The sequence below is a fragment of the Halictus rubicundus genome, chromosome 1, assembly GCF_050948215.1.
Source record: "Halictus rubicundus isolate RS-2024b chromosome 1, iyHalRubi1_principal, whole genome shotgun sequence".
Classification (NCBI taxonomy): Eukaryota; Metazoa; Arthropoda; class Insecta; order Hymenoptera; family Halictidae; genus Halictus; species Halictus rubicundus.
This window is the reverse complement of record NC_135149.1, coordinates 18,117,846-18,145,029: the sequence shown is the minus strand read 5'-3', so window position 1 is coordinate 18,145,029 and position 27,184 is coordinate 18,117,846. Positions and strand designations below refer to the sequence as shown.

The 27,184-nt window shown below is 40.6% G+C and overlaps 2 protein-coding genes across 3 annotated transcripts in view; one reads left to right on the top strand and one right to left on the bottom strand.

The window, feature by feature from the left end:
- The window catches only part of Gad1 (glutamate decarboxylase), a 34,222-nt gene that overhangs the window by 2,290 nt on the left and 4,748 nt on the right, over positions 1–27,184 (top strand). For both annotated transcript variants that reach the window (XM_076791774.1, XM_076791766.1), the window contains 8 exons: positions 185–275; positions 5,209–5,445; positions 16,009–16,325; positions 16,890–17,141; positions 18,064–18,131; positions 24,386–24,464; positions 26,032–26,181; positions 26,848–27,042. In XM_076791774.1, the coding sequence (XP_076647889.1) occupies positions 218–275; positions 5,209–5,445; positions 16,009–16,325; positions 16,890–17,141; positions 18,064–18,131; positions 24,386–24,464; positions 26,032–26,181; positions 26,848–27,042 (1,356 nt within the window). In that variant the 5' untranslated portion in view covers positions 185–217. The remainder of the gene's footprint in view (positions 1–184; positions 276–5,208; positions 5,446–16,008; positions 16,326–16,889; positions 17,142–18,063; positions 18,132–24,385; positions 24,465–26,031; positions 26,182–26,847; positions 27,043–27,184) is intronic.
- LOC143356274 (uncharacterized) lies at positions 25,526–26,023 on the bottom strand. Its single transcript, XM_076791824.1, has 2 exons — positions 25,724–26,023; positions 25,526–25,593 (listed from the first exon to the last, which is right to left on the bottom strand). The coding sequence occupies exons 1-2, from the start codon at positions 26,008–26,010 to the stop codon at positions 25,539–25,541; spliced, it is 342 nt and encodes a 113-aa protein (XP_076647939.1). The 5' UTR covers positions 26,011–26,023; the 3' UTR covers positions 25,526–25,538.

Below are 27,184 nucleotides of genomic sequence, written 5' to 3'. Positions count from 1 at the left end.
TACTGTCTCTCTGTCTCTTCTTCTTCTTCTTCTTCTTCTTCTCTCTCTCTCTCTCTCTCTCTAACAGGTTTCCCTTTTTAAGAAATTGATAGTAAACGATGTCGAATGTCAGTAATATGTACGATGAATGTTTCACCGAGGATTCCAATCTGCTCGAAGGACACATATTCATTGTGAATTTCAGAATTTCGCCAGGACACACTCACCCACCAGACTAATGAGTTCCGAGAACACGTACGCGCTCTCCAGGGAGCATTGTAACCTGAAGTATTCGGGTAAGTTTGAGTAACACCATCAAGCTTGTATTTTGAAGCATGCCCCATAGAAAAATTCTTGGAAGCAATGTGGAACTAGTAGAATGTGTTAGAAATTAGATCCGACCAACGCATACATCATTTTATTAGGTGTCCTGAACAATCTTTGTGCCTGTACGCACCTATTAAACTAATAGCAACAAATTAACCCAATATATATCATTTTTTTCACTGACTATATTAAACAAAATATACAAACTTCTTCAGCCTACAATACCTACTAATGTCTGTTTGACTACATTTATTAGTTCCAGACTGTACTGTGAAAATTAATGCAAATATAATCTTAACCAATCGAATAGTTCAGACTATAGACGTTTATTTTATCGTGAAAATGTTGTGAAAAGTAGTAGTGGTAATTTAGAAGTAGTGCTCGACCCTTTGACTCCACTCATGTCTGATCACTAACTATCCGTAACTACTTGAATCGAAACCCTTAATTTCCACTTTCTACCACCAATATTGTACAAAATACAGAAGCTTTGTCTTTTCAATTCTAGTTCGCAGTTTCACAACTTGCATGAATTTATTTATCTCATACATTGTGCACTATGAAAATCAACATAACTAAATTGATCGAATAGTTAACAGCGTGGAGATTTACTTTGTCATTAAACCTGCGCCAGAAACAGTAATTGTAAATTAAACAGTAGTGCTTCTTTTCGATCCGACGCATGCCTGACCACTAACCGTTCGTTACTACTTGATCCTAATTCCCCCGTTTTTCACATCCGCGGCGAATACACATAAATTAGCAGCTATATCGAAGGCATTCCCTCGCGTCCCCCTAAATTCAGAAGCAGCCTTGGCTTCTCGAGGACGAAATCCTGGAGTCACAATATTGTCCTGATTTTGCGAGGCTCCGGGAAGGGTGCATAATAATGGTGGATTTAGAATTGGCCTGAAGAGACTCGTAGTCGGTGAGTGGCTGAGGACAGATTACACGCCGCAGAAAGGGCGGAAGGGTTTGCTTTGCCACGGCACTGTTTGCTGTTCGGGAAGTGTCGGATGCCGATAAGGTCCTTTTCATAGTCGAAAATCAATTTTAAAGCAACCGTGCAGGCAACGCAAATCCATTTATCTCTTCATTCGCATCTATTGAACATTCCCAACGAACAACCATGAAAACAAACACAAACCACTGGCAACCACCCTACAGATTAACCCTCTATTAACCCCACACATTTAATTAATATTCACTCTTCCGATTTATAGCACAGAAATTACAATTTTATTGCATCTTGCACTATTTCCGATTCGAATTTTGTTACAAATGTTCTGTACACTTTCAACTGGTTTTCTATTGCTATTGAATAAATATTTGAGTCTACAGTTAAACTAGTCGAGTAGAGCGTCTTCTTCAGTTTTTAGAGGTCTTCGCAACATGATTTTTTTCGAATAATTCATAAACACGACTGTGGATCTTTATGCATTTATGGCTTTGAAAATGTTCAAAAAACGATTGTGATTTATTCCAGATCTACAAACCCTACTACCACCAAAAATTAGACTTTATTGGTTTCCACTTTCCGAAAATTTACCTAAAAAATTAGAAAATTGCATAAACATCCGGAGTCTAATGATTAGTCTGAACACATCTTCACGAAAATTCCTGTCGAGCTAACGCTGTATGAAGAAAAATATCAAGATGCATCGTGTGTTTTCTATCCAATTAGGGATCGGATATAATTTTGAGGAGCAAATTGTTGAAGCTATTATTTAATTGATTTTGAGCCAGTCGAGGTTGCGAAACGTTTTCGAAGGTTGCGGCAGCCTCGATACGCATCTCCGCGCTCATTACGATAAATTAACCCGGCAATCCCGCTTATAAATCGTCGGAACTAATTGCCGCGTGTAACAGCCCCTAGAAGGCGCTTTGATTAAAGCTTGGTACCGAGGGTCCGGTGCATCTGGTGCCAAAACGAGTTTCCACGTTAAGCTTGAACCTGCAACCGAGTTGCGCGAGATCGCATGCTACGTGTCCGTATTGAAATTCTGCATGATCGAGGCTTCGTTAGCCTCGTTGAAGAGCCAAGACTCCGTAGATTTGCGATAAGGTAGAGTGACCACGTTACCGACAAAAACAGGCGAAAAATGGTTTTACGTGCCTCAACTTTTCTTCCTTGTATGAGAATATTTTGTCGCTGGGAAAGGGCCCATTCGAAAGAAGAAGGTTCAATCTAGCGTGCGCTGGTCATGAGCTGACGAGATTATGCAGATATTTAGTAATATAAGCGTTAGAAGTAGGCCAAAAATTGACGATATGCATGCCGTGGATTTTTATGTCATTGGATTAGTTTTCTGGATGAAATCGAGAGTAGCGCGCGCTAGAAAATATCGAATTGCGAATTGAGCTATATTTTGTCTTGATTTACTGCGAAATGAAGCCAACAACTTGAAGCACGTTTCTGGCGTCAGAATTCATGATATCGATATTACAGAGCAAAAAATGTGACAAGTTTAGTCACAGATTTAAGACCCGTCGAATCAAGACCAAGAAGGATCTTAAGTCAGTGGCTGAAGGATGTGAACGGAAATTATACAGCAGTTACCGACCCGCTGAGTTTGCAAAAGTCACGTGACTAACCTTGGCTCTTAAGTACGCGACACTTGCGTGGAAAACATTGCCGATTAACCGGATCTCGAACGGTATTTACGAACCGGCCACTCTTCTCGATGGGAAGCGATATAAACCTCGGAAGAAGGAGAGTCTGTCGGCCTTTCGACGTTAGATTGATGGAGCTGGATTAGCTCGAGCACGGACCCTGGAAGCCGGGGATTTCCCTTGTCTAACCATTGGCTCAGGCCGATTCACCATAAGGCTTCCGGGACTCCCTTCTTTTCCCATTTGACTCTCATTCGCGTGACTATTGAAAGATACAGCCCTCCGAGAACGGCCCTCTTCCTCGTGTCACTCACAATTACCTTTCCATCTCCGTAGAATACTCCGCGGTTGAAGCTAATCATTTTTCTTGCGTTCGTACCCACTGGAAACCTGGGAATTAAAATTTCAGTCACTTGGTCAAAAAGGAGCCAGGCAATTTTCTTTCGTATATTTCTTTCAATTTCTGCAAGAGACCATGTTATTACAGTTGATAAATTCGTTTCCCATTTCTTAATGCTGTTTATTGAAATATCCTTAGCTGCGACATAATTCACCAAAACGATTGAATTACTACCAAAAAAATTATGGTTGAATTTGCTGCTATGGGAGAATTTTTGTGCAACAAGTTCAGAGAAAATCGTTGTTCTTTCGAGTCCGCAACTAAATATTTTCATTAACTGTGAAGACCGTGAGAAAGGGTGATTTAATTGATGAATTCTTTGTTAGATTGTTCAGTTTCCATCGTTATTATCGCCTCGGAAAGTTCCGACTTTAAAGCATGGGCGCAGAGCCGCTCGTATCTGTTTATCCATGGGATCTGCTTAATGCAACGGGAAACGAAGGGTGGTTTATACAGCGGGATACTTTATGGTTACCCTGCGACAGAAGGACAGTTCAATCTACCAAGGATTTACCAAGAGAACATTGAAATGTCCCTCTGCAGTATATGTTGCCTCCGTTGGGGAACTTCTGAAATTGCTACGGTGTCTCGCAAACATATTGTTTTGCGGGCTTGTTCTTTTTCCAAAAACTGTTCCACTCCAATGACCGTATACAATTACCGCTAATATCACTAGATCTTATCATTTAATATCTTGAATTATTCAATTCTCTGCAATTCTGTTTCACAGCCAAAAAAGAAATTCTCAATAATGCAATTCAGCATCTTCGTACCAGAAAAGAATAATTAACTTATTGTTCGAAGCAACATAATTATTTGGAACACATGTGTATTTCTTTTGAGAGAATGTACGATCAATACTGTAAGGAAAATATGAATAGTTTACGCGTGAATGCGTTAGCTGTGCAAGAATTCTGCAAGTGCATGACACAATAAGAGTTAAGCATCGTCGAGGAGGAAGCCGAAGATGGAACACCAGCGGAAAGAAGAGGACGACGAAGTGAGATGGTGTCATCCCACCAAACAAGTGAGAGTGTGTCAATATAGGTCTATACTTTCAATTGTTTGATGAGGTGAAATCATTCTAATAAGTTCCGTTTTCTACGAGGACGTCGGAGAGCCGACGGTAGGTCGATACGACGCGACGGGAGCGCTGGGCAAAGAGGCGCTCGATAAAACGGTATCGAATCAATCAATGTCAATGTAGTAGAAGAGATTTCACTTGATTATAACAATTAGAGAGTCACCCTAGACGATTACGTTAGCGACCTGTCCGCTTTCAAAATTGATCTAACGATTGCACACCGTCGAGACTCTTTGTTGATCATTCTGATATACTGTCATACAAAATTTATCTCGATCTCTACACAAAATACTACAATCGACTGCAAAAGTTTACGCCGATTCACGCTTCCGTGGACAATTATCACCGAATTCAAATTCAACGAACTTTTCATTGTCAATGCTCTCAATTAACCCTTCGACGGCGGTAGCCGGGTCTGTTTCGACCCGATTACTCAATTTCTGAGCATTGAACTGTATAAGTAGCTGTTACAATGATATATTTAAAAAATTGTTGAACTGTGAATTACCGTTGATTTCACAATTATGGAAAATGTCCGCCATCCGAGGGTTAACCTGAACTGCACTCGATCATCATGTGTAATGGAGCCGACAAATGCATACATTTTTGCAGTCTAATGAATATTGCGAGGTTCGGATCGTTGCAGTGAAATGCAAGAATGACGAATGACGTAATTCCGTTTTCAATGAACTGTACAGTTCTTTGGTTCGAGTTAGATTATAATATTGATTCAGCATGCGAAACAGAAAAGCACACGGCTCGGATTCACGTGATTTGCTTCGATTGTGTGTGTTTCTGCTCCCAGACATCCTGCCACACAATGCTGAAGGTTTCCCAGCGACCAGGGAGTTCCTGATGAAGGTGGTGGACATCCTGCTCGATTTTATCAAGGCGACGAACGATCGAAACGCGAAGGTCCTCGACTTCCAGCATCCCTCTGACATGATGCGGCTGCTGGACCTCGAGATCCCGGACACCGGTCTGACTCTTCAGCAACTGCTCATCGATTGCTCCACCACCTTGAAGTATCAAGTGAAGACTGGTGAGTCCTTAATATCGTACAATTTCTGACGAAATACAAGTGTTCTGCGTTCTTCAACCGTTTGGGAAGAAATGCAACAATCATGAAAATTAATACTGGAATCGCTAGATCGGTCCAAACGATCCACTTCGAGCTTCTCGTTTTCGAATTTCTGGAGTCGTATAGTTGGTCTTGTATTGATTGACAAAAATTAATAGATATAATTTAAAAAAGTAAAAACATTAGGAGAATTTATAAATACTGTTATATTATTTTCAATCTATGAAATATATTAAAAAAGAAAATGAATTTCTATTTTGCAGAATTTTGACAATTTTTATTTTGCATAATGCTCTGCTACTGTTTAATTATCACCGAATACATTTTTGTATCTAGTATATTGTACAGTGAACTCCCGTGAAACGCGATCAAATAATTGTTTACACAGACTATATATTTGCACGAAGATAGAAGTGAGACAGTAACAGTATTTTTAAACAATTCTTTTCACAATTACCATACATTTACACTGCCATGTGAAATACATGTATACAGTCTTTTTAAACAATTTTCTTGTCTACTATACTCTATTTTAATGGTAGACATAATTTCGAGGTGTTGTGTTGTGAATACAATTCGCTGGCTCGTTATAAGTAGACTACGAATTTTTATGAAAAATAAAAATTGTTCGGATTAATTTCAAGGCATAGACTCTATATATAGACATTTAGTTCTCCTTTTAATTATTTTCAGGAGTTGAAAATAGTGCAAATGTGTTTCAAAATGTTTTTAGTTGATGTATTGTTTTGCACTCGCATTTTGCATACAAAATGGACGGAAAGCGAGGATGATTTCTAACGGGAAATCGCTTAGCGCTGTTTTATCTTGTTTCCCTGTGCCTACGAGGGTGATAAGCCACATAATTTCATATTCAATTTAGCATACGCTCTAGAGGGCGGAGATAAGGTGACTAGAGACACTTCCAGTCTTTCCGTCCGCTTCAACCCCTAGAATATACACGTTGCCTCGTGATAAATGCGTGAGGGGATGCTGCTAACCAAAAAAAAAAGGAACTGAAAGATAACCTCTATGTGCGTTGTCCACGTCATACCGAAGATAGAGATCATGAAAATATTAATAACAACGATAGCAATATATCAGTATCGAATCAGAAGAGTTCTAAGATCTCGTTTAATGTACCAAATAATTGTTAGACAAAATGTGATAATTACAGGGATCTTTATACAAAATAAAAATTGTTTGCATTAATTGCAGAACACAGAAACCAAATAGGAGTTTATTGCTCTGTTTCACAGTTGTATTAAGTTGCTAAAAATGTGCTGATATTCACAAATTCTTTTAATTCTTTTCTACTGTTTCATATTACACCCATGCATTTTTATCATAAATAAATATTATCTAACTTAATTGTTAAATGTAGATTTTCGCATTGGAACAAAAATTTATGGGGTTTCTTGAGTTACAATTAACATCTAATAAATACATGAACATACATCATTTCAGTCTAAATAATGTGTGGAGTAAAAAATTAAACTGTGAGGTCCTGAAAAATGTGAACTTCGATAAATCGTTTATTGATAAAAAAAAATGGCATAAGTCAAAAAATGGAAACTTTACAGGAGAGCCATTTGAAATTTACCTAAAACTGTTAATTTTTTTTTTTATAGAACCAACTTAGAAATGTAAAATAATTTGTTGTTATTCAGATGCCGGGTTAATTTACGTGTACATTAGTTATAAAGTACACGAAAATTTATATATTTATTATTATAATCTTTTCTGTAAATATATTTCGAGTCGTCTCACTGTCCTTACGAATGAACGAAATATTCCGGGTACCTGACCAGACATGAGTCCGACCACTTTCTCGGTTTAAAATTGCCTCCGATGGCTCCTGAAATTTATTCGACTGCTCCATATTTTTTTACAAAGAGCAACACTAGGTCCGAGCAGATTTGTCAGTCGGTTTCGGCAACAGCGATCGAAATTTCGCGCGTAGATGCTAATCTATCGGCCGGCCGTCAAGACCGAAGTATCACGGGCCACGGTGCGGCGAAAGTCAACCGCAAATCCCCCGCGAAAGTTCGTTATCTCGGTAGGATTCGATTACCAGGTTGAATAGATGCTAATGCACAATGGAGGAGGGCTAACCACTTAGGCCAGAAATCAGGCCTGTCTGGCTGGCTGCGATGCAGACGACCACCCTCTGTCGAAGGCCGCGTGCACGATATACGCCGCCGACGAAAACTCGTTATTAGATTATATACCACGGGACTCAGAGAGTATCGGACCGAGATATCTCTCTCTCTCTCTCTCTCTCTCTTTCTCTCTCGGACCGTCTCTCACAAAACCGTGAAAGCAGCTTCTGCTGTCCCCACCCTACCCGCGAATCAATTGATTGCAGATACGCTCGAAAATATTTTCGAGGGGATGCTTGATAAGAAACCGAGCGACGACGGCCACGTGAACTATGGCGTAATAAAAAGGAGGAGATACTCGGCGAAAGATAGCTGCGCCACACGGTCTTGAATAAGCGGCCCCGTTTTTTGCTAAATGTTCTTCCCGTCGACCATGCTGGTGTTTCACGATCGAAATGAAGTCTGATAAGTGGCAATTGTTAGTTAACCCTCCGTATGCTATGCCGGAACAGAGTTGTGCAGAATTACAATTGAATTACTCCAGGAATTATAATTACATTGTAATTCAGTCATATTGTAATTTGTAATTCAGATCTTCGTTCGATTAAATTAGAACGTAATTCGTCATTGCAATTGGAGTACAATTATAAAATAATTTGTAATTGAATGAAATAAAATAGCGTTACGTATTATGAACGAGATCGGGAAATAGAAAATACGCCGCACAGACAGCAAACAAGTATATGAAAGAAAAAGGACTATAATTTGGAGAGCTGTATTTAATTGTACATCGCCCTATATCGAAAGAAAACTGTAGTGAGATATCGGCGTGGGCCAGAAATGACTCCGGCATAGGGCTAGAACTCGCGGGAGTCCGAGTGTTAATAGGTTTTTCTACCCTACTGGATAATTAATTTTTCTTGTTTTAGTTGACTTTAAATTCTTTAAAGATGAAAAATGCTAATATTTAATCAAAATTATACTTCCGGCAACAAGATAAATCCTGACGAAAAGGAACCATTTTATTTCTTCACTTCACTCCAATTTTTCTATTTGTTTAATCTAGTCTGAATAAACTGTGCTACCTTTATGAGGGTTAAATATGCAGGCAGAAATTTTTATAAAGAATTTCGATGTGAATTGTGAATAGAACTTCGCGGTTTCCGTTCATATCGATAACCGAAGACATTCGCGGGAATCTTGATTGATTACGTTCGCGTTACTGACACCGATGATCGATCCTTTATGCGAGATCGACGTGTTTTCGATAGAAAGGCTCACACAACGGTGAATTCAAATAGATAGAAGCTCTCCGTGACCTAAAATCACAAGAAAGCATTGTCTTCCTCTAGAAAGCGTCTTGCAGATATCGGAAATAAAGATGCTCCAGATCAATCGACCTGGAAAAGTCGGGTTAAATGGGAAGAAAGGCTGCTGCATCGTGTTTTTGGCGTGTGTGCATTATCGAAAAATAATTAATCGCGCGCCAGTGAACTCTCCGCGGAAACTTAAATTAATTCCGATGCCGGGGGAGGAACTTCCAGCCGCCGCTGCCGCCCTTGTTCCGAGATTATTAAATAATATCGGAACTTCTGAAGAGCAACATCTATAATGCGCCTTGAACTTCGTGACAATGGGAAATATTTAATGAAAATTATACTTCGAGCAACAAAATATGTTCTGAGAAAAAGGAACTTTCTTATTTCTTCGCTCCCGAATTTACTTAGTCTATTTATTTAATTCAGTTTACGAGATAGATGGTTGAGATTGATGCAAAATGGGCTTCACAATCTTTGGGCTTTACATAATTTAATTAGAACAATTTAAGTCCTGATAAAACTCATTTTATTTCAATATTTCATTCCATAACTTTGGCTCATTCACAATATTAAAAATATTCGCATTGATACCAGGTGGAAAATAAAATATTGTCAGTTCAAATCACAAGATAGAAGGCCGAGATTAATTGAAAATTGGGTTGACAATCTGCGAAACTATTCTCCAGAGAACAATATAATTCCTAATAAAAACTACACTCTTCACTTCCACAGCTTTGGCTCAGCTAAATGTCAAAAAATATTTACAAGATCAAGAAATGAAAAATAAATTACTTGATGGATCAAGTTGCAAAAGAAAAAACTGAGATTGGTTGAAAATGAGGTCGACAGTCATGTATAGCATTTAATTAACATTATTCTTCAGAGAACAGTGAAATCTATGCAATGATGTAATCCAAACAAAAGCACTATTAACTTCAACGATATTGATTCAGGAAAATATAAGAAAGTAATAATATAAAAAAATGAAACATTCTGACAGTTTAATTTGCAGTAGAGAAGGCCGAGATTCGTCGACAAAACGGGGTCAACAAACTTTTCTCGCAGTTTCGCGTTTTTCCGAAATCGCCGTTGTTCGGCGAAAAAGGAACAACGCAAGCCGGTGCCCGCCAACAAAAACCAACGATGTAACGTTGGCGCACGTGGCACCGTCGCGCAGGGTGGTGAATTCAATAGGATCGGTGTAATTAAGAGCCATTTCTACACGATTTTCTCCCTCCCCGATAGGGTCGAGGGAAATAGTAAATAGGGGCGAGCGACGGGGATGCTCCGCACCGCTCGCCCATAGGGCGAAACCCTTCGCGGACTTTCGGGAACGAAAACCATCGAAGTACACCCACCGGAGGAATTTAAATTGGTATCGATAGCTGGCCGTGGAATGCAGAAATCGTTTCGTCACGGAATGTGCTGGCTGTTACGTCACGCGTCCGGTATTCGAACGGCAACGCCGATGAAAACGACCGGAATCCAATCGCTATAAATCACTGTCTCGATAGCTTCCAGCCAATACAAAACCGTGTAAAAAATTACCTGTCACCGGCAAAGACATTATCCGTGATAAACAATTTTATTCGTGTCTTTGTCGGAGCTAAATGCATCGAGGCTTATCAATTTTTTGAATGCCTCTCTCAGTGCGAGTATTCATCGATGCTTATCAATTTTCGAGTTTGAGAAATTTCCTGTGAACACCTAGCTTGAAGTTGTTTAAATATTAACCCTTTCCGAATAAATAAATATTTTTTGAAACAGAACATTGCCCTTGGAAAATGAACAATTTGTGAATAAGTATAATAATTAGACTGGGGATCTTTATGCATTTATGGCTTTGGAAAATATTCAGAAAATGGTAGATTATAAAATTCGACAGAATTTAGTAGAATTTTGATTTATTTCAGATCTACGAAGGCTATTACCACTGAAAATACGATTTCATTTGATTCTACCTTCTTAAAATTCGTCTACAAAAATTGAAAAAAAAAACATGAACATCCGAAGTCTGATAATAATATACATATTACAATTATAAAAATAATATATTATATATTATATTATTTATTCTATGTTCACAACATCAACAATTCTAAAAATCCATTGGCGTTTCATATTTACTTGCAGAGAAAGAAATTCCACGCCCTGTTCTGAATTCGATGAAACAATCTACCAAAATGGAAATTTGCGAGATCCAACGGATAATAAAACGAAGCTCGAGTCTCCGTTTCGAATTGCAACAGTTACATGAAAATCCAGGATGATCCATCTGGTGGATCGTTCTAAAATATGATTCCGTTCTTTCGGAAGACGCAGCAAGATGAATGATCGAAGATCGCGTTCTCTAATAACGCTTAAGTCTCGATCCGAGGCTACCGCTGTTGCATGCCGAATGTTTTTCTTGCTCGCGAGCGATATGATTGATTGCGCGGCATTAGCATTAAGCCAGGGTTACACACTTCTCTTTATACGAATCCCGAGGCACCGTAATATATTATCGTGGCCTGCGCCGAGCAGGTTTCTCGGCCCCCTTTCTCTTTTCCACTCGGGGAAAACGGCAAATTAGTCGGAAAATGATACCCTCCGACGTTGTAATCGCTCGCGAGGGCGGCCCAGCGAGAGAAACAAATCGTGAAATCTATACTAGCGGGCTCACGAGCCTCTGCTTGCGGTTTCTTCTTCAATTAACACACGTTAATTGCGAGAAAAAATTATTGCACGAGCTTCACCGTGGAATGCTCTCTAAATTCAACCCTTTGTAAATTGATCTCTTCTCGACGAGCCTGAGGTTCCGCTTCAATTAATACGCGTTAATTGCAAGACAAAATCATTGCGCAAGCTTCACGCGAACCATTGGAAAATGTTTAGTCCTTCATAGCTCAAATTATTCTCGTGGCTGTACAAAAATTGATGTGACCTGAATCCAACGAATGTCGAGTTCTAAATACAAAATTAATTATGACTTATGTTCTTAAATAGAATTGATATGCGAGGTACTACTGTAAAATTTAAAAATACTATGGAAAAATTATCGCTACATTTCAATGGATTTTAAGTTTCGAGTCAGGACATGGAAAATTTAATTGATAAAGGCCTAATCGATTATAAAAAGCAAAGGAGGAAAATCATTTTTTGAAAACCTAGGTCCAAACAGACCCAGCTGCCGTTGCCAAAAGTTCGAGAGCTGTCTCAACCTGTGCAGAAGTGAAATAAAGGGCGAGGGAATTTTACGAGGACCGTGATACACAGAGGTTTAAAAAGTTTGATTAAACTTTGGGGGAGAGGGGATCAATTATCCTCGTGCACAGTATAATGCTTTAAGAGCTTTGTGGCCGGATGAAAGATGGGTTACGACAATGCTCGGCCGTTTTCGAGGCAGATAGGAAAAACAAACACGAGTGCAGCGCGCGCGGATCGAGATAAGCCGGACTGGTTGGCGAATTATGCAGATTTAAGAGTATGTTAATTCAGAGCGGAGCTGCCCGGATTTTCCAGCTGGATCCCCTTAGATTCTTTCCCGTTGCCGCGGAGCAATGACAAAATAGAGTTTCGGTTGTTAAATCCAATGGATCGCGGAGGATTTCGTTTTCACGAACGATCTATCTCGCTCAAACTGGTTTTCACCGACGATAGACATTCCATTAAGTGTGTGCAAAAGTTATCGTCTTTCTCGATGCGCTCATGCATAATAAACTGTACTGTAGAACCTCGATTATCCGTGCTAATCAGTGGCACATCATTGTTTGGATAATAGAACAATTAGTTTTAGTGCTGAACCAAATCCTTTTTGAATTGTGCAATAATTATGTAACATATGGAGTACTTTAAATCGAATTATCTCTCTCTTTTTAATTTGGATTTTTGAAGGAAAAAAAGTAATTTCACGTGACATGATTTTTTGGATAATAGAACAATTAGTTTCAGAGCTGAACCAAATCCTTTTTAAATTGTGCAATAATTATGTAGCATATGGAGTACTTTAAATCGAATTATCTCTCTCTTTTTAATTTGGATTTTTAAAGGAAAAAAAGTAATTTCACGTGACATGATTTTTTGGATAATAGAACAATTAGTTTCAGAGCTGAACCAAATCCTTTTTAAATTGTGCAATAATTATGTAGCATATGGAGTACTTTAAATCGAATTATCTCTCTCTTTTTAATTTGGATTTTTGAAGGAAAAAAAGTAATTTCACGTGACATGATTTTTTGGATAATAGAACAATTAGTTTCAGAGCTGAACCAAATCCTTCTTAAATTGTGCAATAAATCGTGTAGCATGTGTAGTCGAATCGAATTTTTTTCTCTTTTGTTAATTTGAATTTTAAAAAAAAGCAAGTAATTTCACGTGATATTCTTAGAACGCGAGCCACATTATGTGGATTATTATTTCACGTGGCGTGATAGTAGTTCGTTCCTGCGTCCACGGTTCCACAAAAATGAACGTCGGTGAAGAGGGTAAGTTTGAACAATTTTGGGGGTCCGCTAGGTTCGCCCGGCATTTTTTCGCACAAAGTAGATAGGCTTAGCTCGCGCCGGTTGCTCGGAACAGTTTGTTTTCCCTGCTCCGTCGGTTTGAGAGCCTCTGCAAACAATCTAGTCGCGCAGCGACGCGTGTGACGCGCAAAATGCGGGCGCTTCGGACCATCGACCCTCCTCTACCCTTGGCTGAACCACGACCCCGACGAAAAGAACAGAAAATAGAAAGAAAGACTGAGGGGGGTGGATGTCTTGTTGCGCACCCCGGACCGGACGCGTGCCACGATTCACAGACCAAAATAATTGCGAATAACACTGCGACAAACGGCTCCGATACCGCTGCCCGATATCGCGTTTAGGGGCGGACTTTTATGTCGATCCTTCGGGCTGACTATACCCTGCCTGGACAGCTAAAGACGATGTAGCAAAGTGTCTGACACGATCCAACGAACTTTAGCAAATTTGCTTTCACTAGGAACATTATCTGTAAACTGCGGATGTTTATGAATTTATCATAAAAATTAGGCGATTCAAACATGATACAATAATATATATGAAAATATTAGAAAAATTTAATTTTTTCATTATTAATTAATTTCATTTATTATTGTATTAAAGTGATTTGGAGCCGAAATCAATTTTGTTTCCTGCAATCGTGGTATATTTTTATATTGCATGAAAGTCCGCAATCTAATTACCAGTGACGATAATTGTCAGGAAATTTAGATTGCAGGGTTGAAGCCTAACACCGTCAAATTTTTACTTTACATGTATCATACATGAAGGATTGCGATTCACAAGAGAAAGACAGAAAATTGGACGTTAGTCCAAAAATCTCGAACTTTAGTCTTCCGTTTACGAAAATCGTGGGTCAATTTGTTTCTAATATTCTTGCAAAGAATTTCAGCTACCTTTCGGGGTTTGGAGAATCGAGCCGACTTCCTCAATCGGAAAATCCTCGGGAACTAGCTCCAGATGGGCCAAGGGGAGTATTTAGCCCTCGAAAAGACCGGCGTCATACGTCAATCACTAAGTAATGCCGTGAGATTAGACCGTCTAGGCCCACCACCCCCGGAAACACTGGTTTGCGTCACCCGCGCTGCGAAAAGCTACATATTAAGAGAATAGTAGTCTCGTGGCGGTGGTAGGTAGTGGTAGATGGTAGTAGAGTTTTCAAGGATCCGACGTGGTTATCAAAGGTTGCGTGGTTATCGAGCACCCGGGGGAAAAGGTCTTTCGCGGCCGGATATTCAATGGAGTGAATCCATCAATTCTCGGGATCAAGGGATCTACGTTATTTTAGAGAACGATAGGACAGAGGCTCGAAGGGTGCGATGGATGGAACCTTGCCGGAAATCCTGTATCGTGGAAAACATACAATTTTGTAACTATGCAACGTCCAAAAACTTCTAACATTCCTCGAACTTTGCGTGAAACTTGCGAACGTTCGCAGGACAAATATTGGGTCACTCAGAAACGTGCAAATTAAATGCTTTGAAACTCGATGATCTAAGATCTGTTTGTAATATTACGAATTATTAAAAGTGGGAGAATTTTTGGTAATTTTAAAGGGAGTTCACTTTAATCGTAACGAGCACAAATTGTAACTGGTACACGTTATAAAAATTACAAGCCTGAACTTATTTAGAGTTCTCGCAATTTTTATAGCATGTGCTTGAACGAAGGAATTTATTTAATAATTTCTCATGTAATATAATTTCGAATAAATCCATTCAAGTTCTTAAGGAGTTATTTAGAATTAGTAAACTCATGAATCAATTTCCCCGGTATAGTGTTTACGCTATATATGTCCCAAATGCCTAGCCGATAAAAGTCCCAGAACTATCCCGACTGCCGCGGGGTATGCCCTGAGGGGCCATGAACCAAGGCCTTTTCTACGTTCGGTGTGGATCAAAGAATAGTATCTCCCGGCCGATATATGTCACTGGCTAGACCCGTGTTTTCGACATATATCGAGTAAACACTGTACACCCCGGTATTCCCCAGTACAAAAAATATTGACAGTGACAAAAAGTAGGGGTGCAGAAGCTGTCATTTCCGAAGTGAACGTTTTAGTTGAAATAGAAGCTCGGGAAGGGATTGTTTGAGACTCGCGAACGCAAACTGCGAAGGCTGTTGAAAATAGCGACGCACTCGGCGTCGAGAAAGAGCAGAATCCCGTTCGCTGGTTCCCCCACAGTTGCATCAGAAGGCAAGCTCCCATCGAATAGAAGCATTAACCCTGATCCTAGCGCGATGTTCAGCAGAGCGGATGACAACGTACTCAGCGAGCGGCTTAAAGCTCTCTTCCCGCTGCTTTCAGTCTGCGTGCCTTTAACGTCCATCTTCGGTGTCGGGAGCACGAGCACGGTCTATAATTTTTGGACACGTGCCACGTCAGCATTATTAATTACCCCGGGGCCGCTGGCAACAGGCCTCGAACAATCACTGTCGCGATAGAATTAGCACGGTCTCGCGAATTTATACACGGAATAATTCATTACCGCTCGATTAACAATTAAAGTTCTCCATCCGGTTTCGGAATCGAACTGGAGTGAATGTTTTATACGGTGTTTATGGTTCTTTTGGTTTAGGGGTTCGTTGATTTTTTGATGATTCCAGGCCACCCCCATTTCTTCAACCAACTGTCCTGCGGTCTCGATCTCGTTTCGATGGCTGGCGAATGGTTGACTGCGACGGCGAACACCAACATGTTCACTTACGAGATCGCGCCTGTGTTCATTCTGATGGAGCACGTTGTATTGCAGAAGATGAGGGAGCTGATTGGCTGGGGCGGCGGCGATTCTATTCTAGCTCCTGGAGGATCCATCAGCAATCTGTACGCCTTCCTTGCTGCCAGACACAAGATGTTCCCTGCTTACAAAGAACGGGGACTCTCGGCCATCGGTGGACAGCTCGTCATGTTCACGTCTGACCAGGTACGGCTGAATCTACTTGAGGAGACATTAGCGTACGCAGCGTACTCTCATGTGTCATTGGGGATTTTCTTGCAAGAAAACTACGAAACCTTTCGCAGCCAAACTTTCAGGATATATTCACGCACATTTCGATAACGTTCATGATTTCTTTTCATTGAAGAGGAATAAATATTACTAGCGCTACAGGCTCTTGCATTCAATCGTTTATAAAAAGGATGGTCTACAATTTTGGCTATTTTGCCTTACGTAAACTGAAGCGCAAAAAGATTCTTCATAGGGATACATTGAACAATAACAGATTCGGAATCAGAGAAAAAAGTTGATAGTTAAAAAATTACAGTTGGAAATTTTTTACGAGGAATAAGATTTAAATAAAATGTCTGATCACCACTGGCCATTTCTACTTACACTTCCACGAAAAATTCTCTTCTTTCTGTACAACTCTAACAGCAGCCTGTAGGTATAAAAATTGATAAGTAGATGTGTGGATTACTTCTATAATTTTTGTTCTTTTTCAGAGAAATTGTAAGAGATCCGCAATTCTTGTTTTATTTTGTTCGATAGTGCCATTATTCGGTGAAATCGTGTGCCGCCGTTTGTGGGCTGGGAACGGACAACTGCGTGATGGTTCCAAGCGACGAGCGAGGTCGCATGATCCCGTCGAAGCTGGAGGAGCTGATTTTGGAACGCAAGGCGAGAGGACACATCCCCTTCTTCGTGACCGCCACTGCGGGAACAACTGTAATCGGTGCTTTCGATCCTATCATGGAAATAGCTGACATCTGCGACAGACATAAGCTCTGGCTTCATATCGACGTAAGAAAACCAGCATAACCAATCCTCTTTCAATTATTCCATTCGATCTTTGGATATTTATTGCACCTAGAAACGTTTCTTCATCTTAAAGTACCATCCTTCGCGTCAAAGTGCCATGCTGTAACAAACAGAACGTATTTGTCGACTACTGTAATTAAAAAAAATCTAATTCTGGAAGTTTTTCTGTACGTTGAGATACCGTCTTCTGTAGAAGAGTGTAATTGGCTACTCTAATGAATACAGTGATATCTCCATATATGTCGCCATGGCATGGATGATAAGAGTCGCGGAATTATCCCCACTATCGCGGGGTATACCCCGTTAGGGGCCACGAAGCTCAAGAGGCCTTGGACACCGAGAAGTGTAAACATAACACGGCTCCGATATGTCTCCTGGACGATATAAGACCCGTGTTGTAGACATATATCGAGAATTCACTGTCTCCTTAAGCGACTGAAAATGCAATAAATAAATTCATAGATTTCGTACGCCATATTTTGCTTTTTTTTTTATAATAACATATTATTTGACAATAATATCGACTTTTTTTAACCGTTTTCGTGATTTTCGCGAATCAGTCGAGGGGTGGAAAAGATTTGAAAGATTTCAATGACTGTCATAGGAGTACTTATAGGTTGTACAGTAACTATTAAAGGGCAAGATGGGGGTGGGTAACATGTGTCGAAGCTACGAAGGGACAACAGAGATTTCCACTTAGCCAGACAGCTTATTCAAATCGGTTCGTCGTTCGAACGATAAATGCCAAACGCGTAAGAGCCTTAACGTTAATAATAAACGTGAGAAACGTCGCGCGCCTCGACCGGAGGCAATTCCACGGGTGTAAACGGGAGGGTAAAATTCACTGTATCCGGGCTTTGCAAGTCAACGCTTAACCAGCTTCTCTCTTTTTCAACGTTTACAGGCGGCTTGGGGTGGTGGACTGCTTCTCTCGAGGAAATACAGGCATCCTAGACTGACCGGCATCGAACGGTGAGTTTTAATTGTTTATAAATTCGACGAGAAACGCGGCACCCTCTTCTCGGTTCGCTGGAGATACCTCAACACATGTGTTCCACGCAGGGGTGCCCTAATCCTCGCGCTTTATAGTTTATTGAGGCTTAGTTCGATGGAGTCACTCGGGGAAATAGGCTCGCTCGCGAACGGAAACCTTAGCGCGGTAAAATCGATAGGTCGTTCCAATGGAGCTTGGAAAAATTACTTTGCATCAGAATGAGTCGATGCCCTCGATCCGAGCATCATTCGCGAGCATAGTGCCGTCAGAAAAGAGCTCCGTATCTATTTCTACCCTGTAGAGGCCTGGGGACTTTCATTGTTCAACCCTCACAGCTCCCTTCAATTTTAAAGAATGAAGTCAAATTGTTATAAATTTGACTTTCGTCGTTTCTACAAAAATACTTTAAAATTTAAATTCTACTGAAAAACTTTAAAACTGTTCTATCAATTGAGAACCACTCAAATGTCACTTTCAGAGTACTGAAAAATTATTTTGCATATGGTTCTGTACCTGGTCAGCAATATAATAATTTATCCTATAGTAGACTGTACATATCTCCCAGTGAGTATAATAAATATACTGCGGATTTTTGTGCAAAAGAAAAATTGTCCAAGTTAATTCTCGGAAACAGAAGTTCAATAAAAATGTATTTCCTCGTCTAAGGTCCTTAAAGGAGAGCATTGTGTGAATAGCCTGTTTTTCAACAATTTGTTTGGAAAAATGTAATGAATCATTTATTAACGATATAATATAAACAAAAATATTTCTTATAAATTTTGATCGTTAATATCAATGGTGCAATGGCGGCTTGAAAATGGCATCCTGGAAATGCGTCGTGCAGCGTACAGTGCGCAAAAATGATCTGAAACAAAAAGATCAAAATGGAATCGTTAGTTTATGTAAATGCTCACAGCATGACATTCTTCTTTTATTAAAATTTGCAAAATTGCAAAAATGGCGAAGTTTTGAAAAAAGAATGGATTTTCTATTACGACTTTCTTTGTTAATAACAATGTTTTAAGTGAAAAATTAAAAAATCAGAGCTCGTCATGTCGTGGTCAATTATTTATAGAATATATATACCAAATTTCATAAAGATCGAGTAATCAGTTTTTGAGCTACATGCACGGCGTGCGAAACATTGCGTTTCGAGAAAAATGCGTTGAAAGTTTGCGTAACAGAAAAATGGTGAAAAAATCTTAATTAAACTTACCGCGGTTTTTTGCTAATCTGCGATTCCAGGGCTATAGAAGAGATCCTTCTCTTCCTCATAATGTTGTACTTCAGCCGCTTTTTCTTCTTTTCGAGAAGCACGAGCTTTTCCGATGAGAGCCCGATTACCTGAGCCGCTTCCGTCCAATATTCACTTTATTTTGAATATAACATATACAAGAACATCTCTGATCACTTTCTAACTTCTTTTATCGTATTCTTGAGGAAAATTCCTATCGATTTGAAGAAAAAAAAATGCTCAAAAATTTCAATTTACACAACGTTCCTCCCTTAATTCTTCTATCTTCTCAATTTTGCATTTGACCAATCCGTTTTTGTCATAAATGCATAAAATCCGCAGTCTAAGGATCTTTTCTTCGATTCAACGTTCTATTGAAAAACGTAGCCAAACGGGAATGCAAAATCTGTTGCGCGCAGCATTGAATGCCCATTGGCAGCTACACAACCGGAAGGGATGGAGTCGGGATACCTGCAGGCGATTCGCGAACGGTGTTGTAATCCGTGGAATCGAGGGGCTGCGAAAGGAGTGACTCCTGTCCCAGACACATGCGAGCTTTCGCATACACGCCCTGACGTCTCTCCTCGCCCTCTGGGTTTTGCAATGGGGGTCAGGGGTAGCCCCCGATCAGCCCGTAGCTCAGATGGGGTTGGCGAGATTAATCCACGATTTGCATCCGGGCGCATCTGCTACCCCCATTCAGAGCCGCGCGGACAGTCCCTGACCCGCAAAAACTGGCACGAGGCCTACCAAGAAAATCATTTCCTCTTCGGGAGCGACCAGCCAGACACGGCCAGCTATCAATGTGTCAACCGTTCTGCTTGGTGGAATTTATTCGTGCCCTCGCGGCGTGATTAATAATCACGGGATCAGAAAGGACTGATTGGAGTGGATAACAGCACGCGGAGGACTTTTGTCTCCGAGCCGAGCATTCAACGCGACTGTCTTTGTTACCTTCCCTATTCGGGTCTGGTGAACCACGAATTTGAATATTCTTCGTGGCCTTCGTGTTCTTCTTAATCAATTTTTTTTTTATTTGTTATTTTATGAGTGAATGGAATAAGTAAATTTTACCGTCTACTTTCGAGGATTCCTTCAGGCAAAATAAAAATACGTACAAGACGTATAAAAGCTTCCTTAATAATATTTTGATAAAAAGAGGAGCACCTGTCAGAAACAATGAAATGCCAGTATAGATGAAAGAAAGAAAGGATAAAGGCTCGGGAATCTTTAATATTGTTCTGATGGAAGGCGGCTGGAAATCCGAATGAAAGGCAAGGTTTCGTGGAAGAAAAATTCTGTAACCCTCGCGGGAGCATTTGACGACTCGAAAACCTTCAGTCTGGCCCGTTTCACCTCTCCGCCATTCTTCCGCTATCGACCATACACACGCTTGTCGATTGTCGTTCCCTGCTGGCACGGACTGTACCCGCGCCAGGACTTCCTTCCTGAAGGTCTTGATTAAAATGGCAAACGAAAAGTCCGAAGGACGAGCAACAGCTGGATCAGTTCCCTGGAGCGCATTTGCAGAACAGAACTCTCCTCTCTCTTCTATATCGACGCCGCCGCCGCCGCATCGTCCGCCGTGCCTTCCGCGGGCCTGAAATAAAAGACCGTGCCTCGACAATGCCGGATTAAACTCGTACAAAGGGAACTGCTTCCCTCATTCTCTCGTTGTCTGTCCTCTCTGCTGTCTGCCTTCTCCTCCCCTGCTCCCTCCGACAACGAACCCAGAGAGAGAGAAAGAGAAGGAACCGTGATTCTGTCGTCGTCGTCGCGACAAAGTCAGAAATGATTACGCATAAAAGGTCCACCCCCGGAACGAGCAAGGTCTGCAGTCGGAAGTGAAGTTGAATGTGTCCTTGTCTTCAGCATTGTACGCAGAACGTTCGGGAGGTCTCCCTTTGAAGGTGCATCCTCTTCGTCTAGGCCTCTGCGCCGCGTGGATTCTTCAACGTATCCCCCCTTTGCATTCGCCAGAGTTGGTTCCGAAAGGAAATGGGTTTAATGACAGTGTAGTGGATTGACATTGACACCTGACAGCCTCTTGTACCGTCGAGAATATTCTTTCCTCGGAGATTTCTTCTTCTTTTCCTAGACATTTTTTTCGAGAACTTTTCCGAGGAGAAGACCGATCGACTTTAACACTAGAACTACCGGACCAGTCAAAATGACTGGTTCCTAATTTTTTCTTTTACGATTACCGAAATTGTAAAAACGTTTTTATCGGAAATTTTTCAGTGAACCTCTTCATTGAAGCACATATTACAATAAAAGTTGTGTGAAGTGTTAACCTCTGTCGTAATGTCATGACTAGGCTGTGATTAATTAATTGTGCAATTTTATGGAGGATTAAATTATTTAAGGTTAGGAATCGCCAACTAACACCCATTTGTTATTTTTCCTTTGAATATCTTGAAATTGCCATTTTCACGTTCATTGTGTTCAACATCATTCTATTAGGAAGAAATAGAACCACTAAGATTAATTATTTTTGCTGTTTTGTACTAATGGACTATTTGGAGTTAGGGGTAGCTAATTTTAATTTTTTAAACATCTAGTCTTAAAATTGTTCTATTCTCATCATTCTATTGGCAAAAAATATAACGACTAGGATTAATTAATGTTGCTGTTTTATACTAGTAGATTATTGGGAGTTGGGGGTAGCCAATTTTAATTTTTTAACATCTAGTCTTAAAATTGTTTTCATTGTGTATTCTCTGAATCTTTCTGTTGGCGAAAGGATATTATTTCGCCCACCGCGAATTAATTGTGCAATTTTGTGAACTGGTAAATTTTGTGGAGCTAAGGGGTGACTGTTTAAAACTGTCGACGTGTGTTTATATTTGAATTTTAATGTAGAGTCTAGTGCAGGCATGACGTTTTTAAGGTCAGCTCTTTTTGCGTCCACGGACATCCACGCTTCTTAGGAGGGGATGAGGATAATTAGCAACCCCCGTAATATATATTGTGCGGCTTTTGGGGTTGGCACCTAGGACGAATTTAAGAGTGAACGCAGGGGGTGCTGCACGCGCCAGCCCCAGCTGCGAATCGCATTAATCACTCGAGCTTTCTCTGCAAACATTATGCATACTTTTAACACAGGCTTCTTTAACTAATAGAAAATCAGTACACCCTCTTTCAATCTACCGACACTCGCGATAAAACGTTGCTTCCACGTTAAATCCGCGTCTTCGTCATTAAATTAATATTTAAAATTCAATTGCTCTCAACACAAATTAATTATATCACTGGACAATGCAACGAACCTCAGCTGTTAAAATTAATTCTTACTGGTTTCATAATAATTTAAAGACAAAAAAAAATTATATAAAAATTGTCTATATCAGAACAATTGAAACCAAGTAAAAATAGTACATACCCCTAAATTCTCTTAATCATTGTACTCTTTCAAATTGCACCTACCCATTGTTGTTGTGAATGCCTAAAATCCGCAGTCAACTTATAATAATATTTTTGTGGATTCCCACACGTTCTCCAGCTTTTGGAATTTCAATATTGCCATACATAGAAAATCCGAAGATGATTCGTACGAAATGTAGAAAAATGACAAATACGTTGGACAAAATCTCACGGTTGAACAAATGCGGAGTAACGGGAACTTGGCGAAATGCTTGAAACGTGTTCAACAGCGTAAGCTCTCAAGAGTAAATACTGTGGAACACGGTGAACTCGGACGCTGAAGAGGATGCAGAGAAGTGACTAATGGCAAACGCCTGTCGCCGACACGAATCTCTTTTCCCGGGCCGCTTCGAGTGCCCTCCGCATCATCCGCAGTCAACAGACTGGAGAGACAGTGTCGCGATATATGTGTCAGTTGCCGAGTGTCGATAACGTTTGTCATAAAGCGGACAGCTGGTTGTCTGCTCTCTAGAAAACTGGTAAATGACGTGTTCGCAATAATACGGCTCGCCTGGGTGTCATTCGCGTCTCCCCTGCAAGCACGACTGATGCATGCGTACAGCCGAAAGCTGAGAAACGTGATCGCGCCGCAACCATTATTAGGCTACGTATATTTATGCAAAATAAAAACCTCATCACTGACTCATTTTTACCATAAGTGCATAAAATCAGCATAAAAATTGTTTGCACCATCTGCAAGCAACAGGAGCCAAATATAAATCCATTTCTTCCTTTAGTTATTCTTTACTATTTAACATTCTTATATATTTTTTATCTGTCTACTGCTTTTTTCAATCTCACCTACTCGTTTTCGTCGTAAATGCATAAAATCCTCAGCCTAATTATGAAAAATTTTATCATTGCATCAATTTCTGAAACAGAGAGCACGAGGGTTGAAGAAGAGCTGAATCAATATAAAGGGTATGAAGTAAGAAGTGTTGAATTAATTGAGCCATGGAAAGAAATAAAAATGAGAAAATTTGGATACATTAGGGATGCTGTTTGATGCACACGAAGGACGATGGGTTAATGATATGCAGCACTTGTTGATCGGTTCAAATGCATTGCAAATTGGTGTCAAGTAGCGCACAGCTTCTCTGTGAAGAAGGATTAAGAAGGGTTAAGAGTTTTTACCGCGAGGGTGTGTCCAGAGGCAGAGGGTTAAATCCAACCCCGCGGCTATATTAATAGCTGTTCTCTCGAGTTGATGGGCCCCCACGGTTCGAAGGGAAGATAACTCATATTTTATCCCCTATTGGTCCCCGTGGGAGTGGATGAACGTTTGACGACCAGCTGGGCTCGATCGGCTTTTTCAGCCACCTTCAGTCGCTTTTCGACAGGTTACTGATCAAATGGGTGAACAAGGAATCTGGCCTAACAATAGCGACTTCGAACCAATCACCGTAGACCATTTACTAGCACATTTCCGTCTGACTTAAGTATATAATTCTTTTAAACTCGATCGCAAAATAAATTCATTACTACGAGAATCAATTTGGTAATAAATGGTTGATATGGGGTTGATGATTAGTCGAGAACTTTTAAGCATTTTTGGTGGTGTTTCACTGTTCACAGGGCTGACTCCGTCACCTGGAACCCCCACAAACTCATGGGAGCTCTGCTGCAGTGTTCGACGATCCACTTCAAGGAGGATGTAAGTCATTAATTATTCTTTCTCTAATTCTACCTCTAACACTATTTCTGTCACGGTTTTTAAATACCTATTTCGACTTATTTTTAAATAATTTCCATTTAGTGCATCTTTGCAGTCTCGATCAATTGCTTCCTAAAATTTTAAAAGGTGATTTTCGACACCTTCGGTAGAATTAGTGTTAATTATCCTCGCCAAGGGTTCCAAACCGACGTGACTGTGTGTGAAATAGAAATCTTGAGAAAATTATAGAAACAGATATTAGCATATGTTAGAATATTTGCAACGGTTCCAAGAATGCACGAATGAATGCATGTGACATAGTTGGTGAAGGGAGGGGTGCATAGTTGTTGACCAAACAGTGATCACCGCATTTCACCTGTTCCACGCGTGTTATGCATTCGCGAGGCTCGCGAGAATCGACAACGCAAGGATTCTGCAGCGAAATTCCAGCATCCCCGTAAGGGTGATGACACAACAGTGGCTGCATTCCGAGGGGTAGACGTACACGTCGGAACGCGGCACTGCAGGAATTTAATTAAACTAAGAGATAACATATGTTGCCGAGCGTACGACGGCTTGCCGGAGGGTCTGTCCCTCCCGACGACGCTTGCGCGGTTATTGCTGGCGCAGAACTTCCCCCTCGGATATTAAAATTCCGCGCACCGGCTGCCGCGAAACGTTTCGGGGGAGATCCTATTCTTTCGTCGTTCTTGATATCGTTATCCTCACACCCTCGGAAAAATCGTTTACGCTCGCTCCTGGCCGCCTTGCCACTTCAAACCCGTTCAGCGAACTAAAAACAAACCATTTCGCAGCCCGTTCGATAGAGAATCGTTCTGGCCCTCTAACAGTGGCAACAGTCATTTCTATGAATTTTTTCCTAGAAAGCTATCCACAATGTGAGAATAAATTTTCTTGGGACGTGTAGAAAACAATTTATGTCTCCGACAATTGAATTGAAAATCGTTCCGACTGCGTAACAATTGCGAAGGCGATTTTTATGAATGTTTTCTCAAATCATTTTGATTTTCCTACAGTGGCAAAGTGATCTTCATAAATTTGTTTTCTAGAGAACTATTGATGTAATATGGAGACAAACTCTTTCGGGACGTGTAGATACATGGTTAAGCTGCAAGAAAACATTTTTGTGTGTTCATTTATCGGACAGCGGTGATTTTTTAAATAAAAGTCCAGCAGGTAGATAATTTTTAGCAGAGACAGAAATTGGTCTAGCGACGGCTGCCGAGAGAAAGTTTTACCGGGAACAATAACGGCGCCGCGAGTCAACAATGGCGTCCAGGTTGGCGCACTCCTGTCCGCCATTTTGTAAATTCAATATCCCTCGGTTTCCCTCCTCCTGCGCATGAGTTGAGTACCATATCGACCCGGCCGGGTTCCGTTTGTTCTTGTTCGCGGCTGTCAATCGGAAAGTTTCCCGAACATGCCTCGAAACGCGCATTGTTCCGCAGGAATTGAAAAACGCGTACCCCAGGCATAGTTGGTTCGTTTCCCTATCCCTCGTTTTCGTCTCTCGTTCGCGGCCCATCGTCACGCTTTATGTTCCCAGGGCCTGCTGATTAGCTGCAACCAAATGTCCGCTGAGTATTTGTTCATGACGGACAAGCTCTATGACGTCAAGTACGACACCGGCGATAAGGTGATTCAATGCGGACGTCACAATGACATCTTCAAGCTGTGGCTGCAGTGGCGCGCTAAGGTAAACGCCCCGGGGGTTCCGGATGAAACGGATAATGAACTCTCGACGAACATTTTCATATCTCTGAATTCCAGTCAGCTGAAATGACGCGGACTCCGGTTTATTCGATTCACTGACATTTCAGCAGTGACGCGAAGAACAGATATTGTGATTTAACCCTCGGACGGCGGACCATTTTTATAGCTATTCAATTTAATTTATTTCATTTATTTAATTTAATTACCAGAAATTGAAGAAATTGAAACTCTGAGTCAAAAGAGACCCAGCCGGCGGCATCGCCGGCGGAGGGTTAAAATACGATTCTTTGAAAGATATCGATTGAAAAGTTACTGCTATCTTTGTTAATGGATACTTCATACGAACCTCCAACTATTTGGTGCACAAATTAATTCCTAGCTTTCTCTTCGTGAATTTGTTGATTATCTGCAAACTTTCCAAGCAGATTTTGAAAATAATTTTCATCAGATTTCCGTGCATTTACTCTATCTTTATAAATATTCAATGAACCTTTAATTTGAAGGCTGAGAGGTGTGAATTTAAAATAAAGTTACAACTGATTGATCGCGAGGGCCACGAATTAAATTATTTAACGTAATCGAGGAGATCAAGGATATGAAATGTGAAATTAAGTACACGCAATTAAGACGTTATTCAACATCGTTACAGGGTACAGAAGGCTTCGAGAAACACATGGACCGACTGATGGAACTCACGGAATACATGGTCAGGCAAATCAAGCAAATGCCGGACAGATATTACCTGATACTCGAACCGGAAATGGTGAATTGCTGTTTCTGGTACCTGCCAACGCGCGTTAGGAATATGCCACATGGTCCCGAGAGGATCAAGATCATAGCCGATGTGAGATTTATTTGATATTATCAAGAAACTATTCCCCAAAGTTTCTCGGTGTTATATAATTAATTGAAATATTAAGTACCGAACGCTTTCCGAAAATTTCAATTATTCCTGAAGAACGATCTCGAAAGCATCAAGATCCTAG

Coding starts and splice junctions, on each gene's coding strand:
- LOC143356274 (XM_076791824.1), bottom strand. CDS start 26,010: ATGGGCCGCGAACGAGAGACGAAAACGAGGGATAGGGAAACGAACCAA. Junction 25,594..25,723: donor CGGCGCCGTTATTGTTCCCG/GTAAAACTTTCT, acceptor GTTTTCTTGCAG/CTTAACCATGTATCTACACG.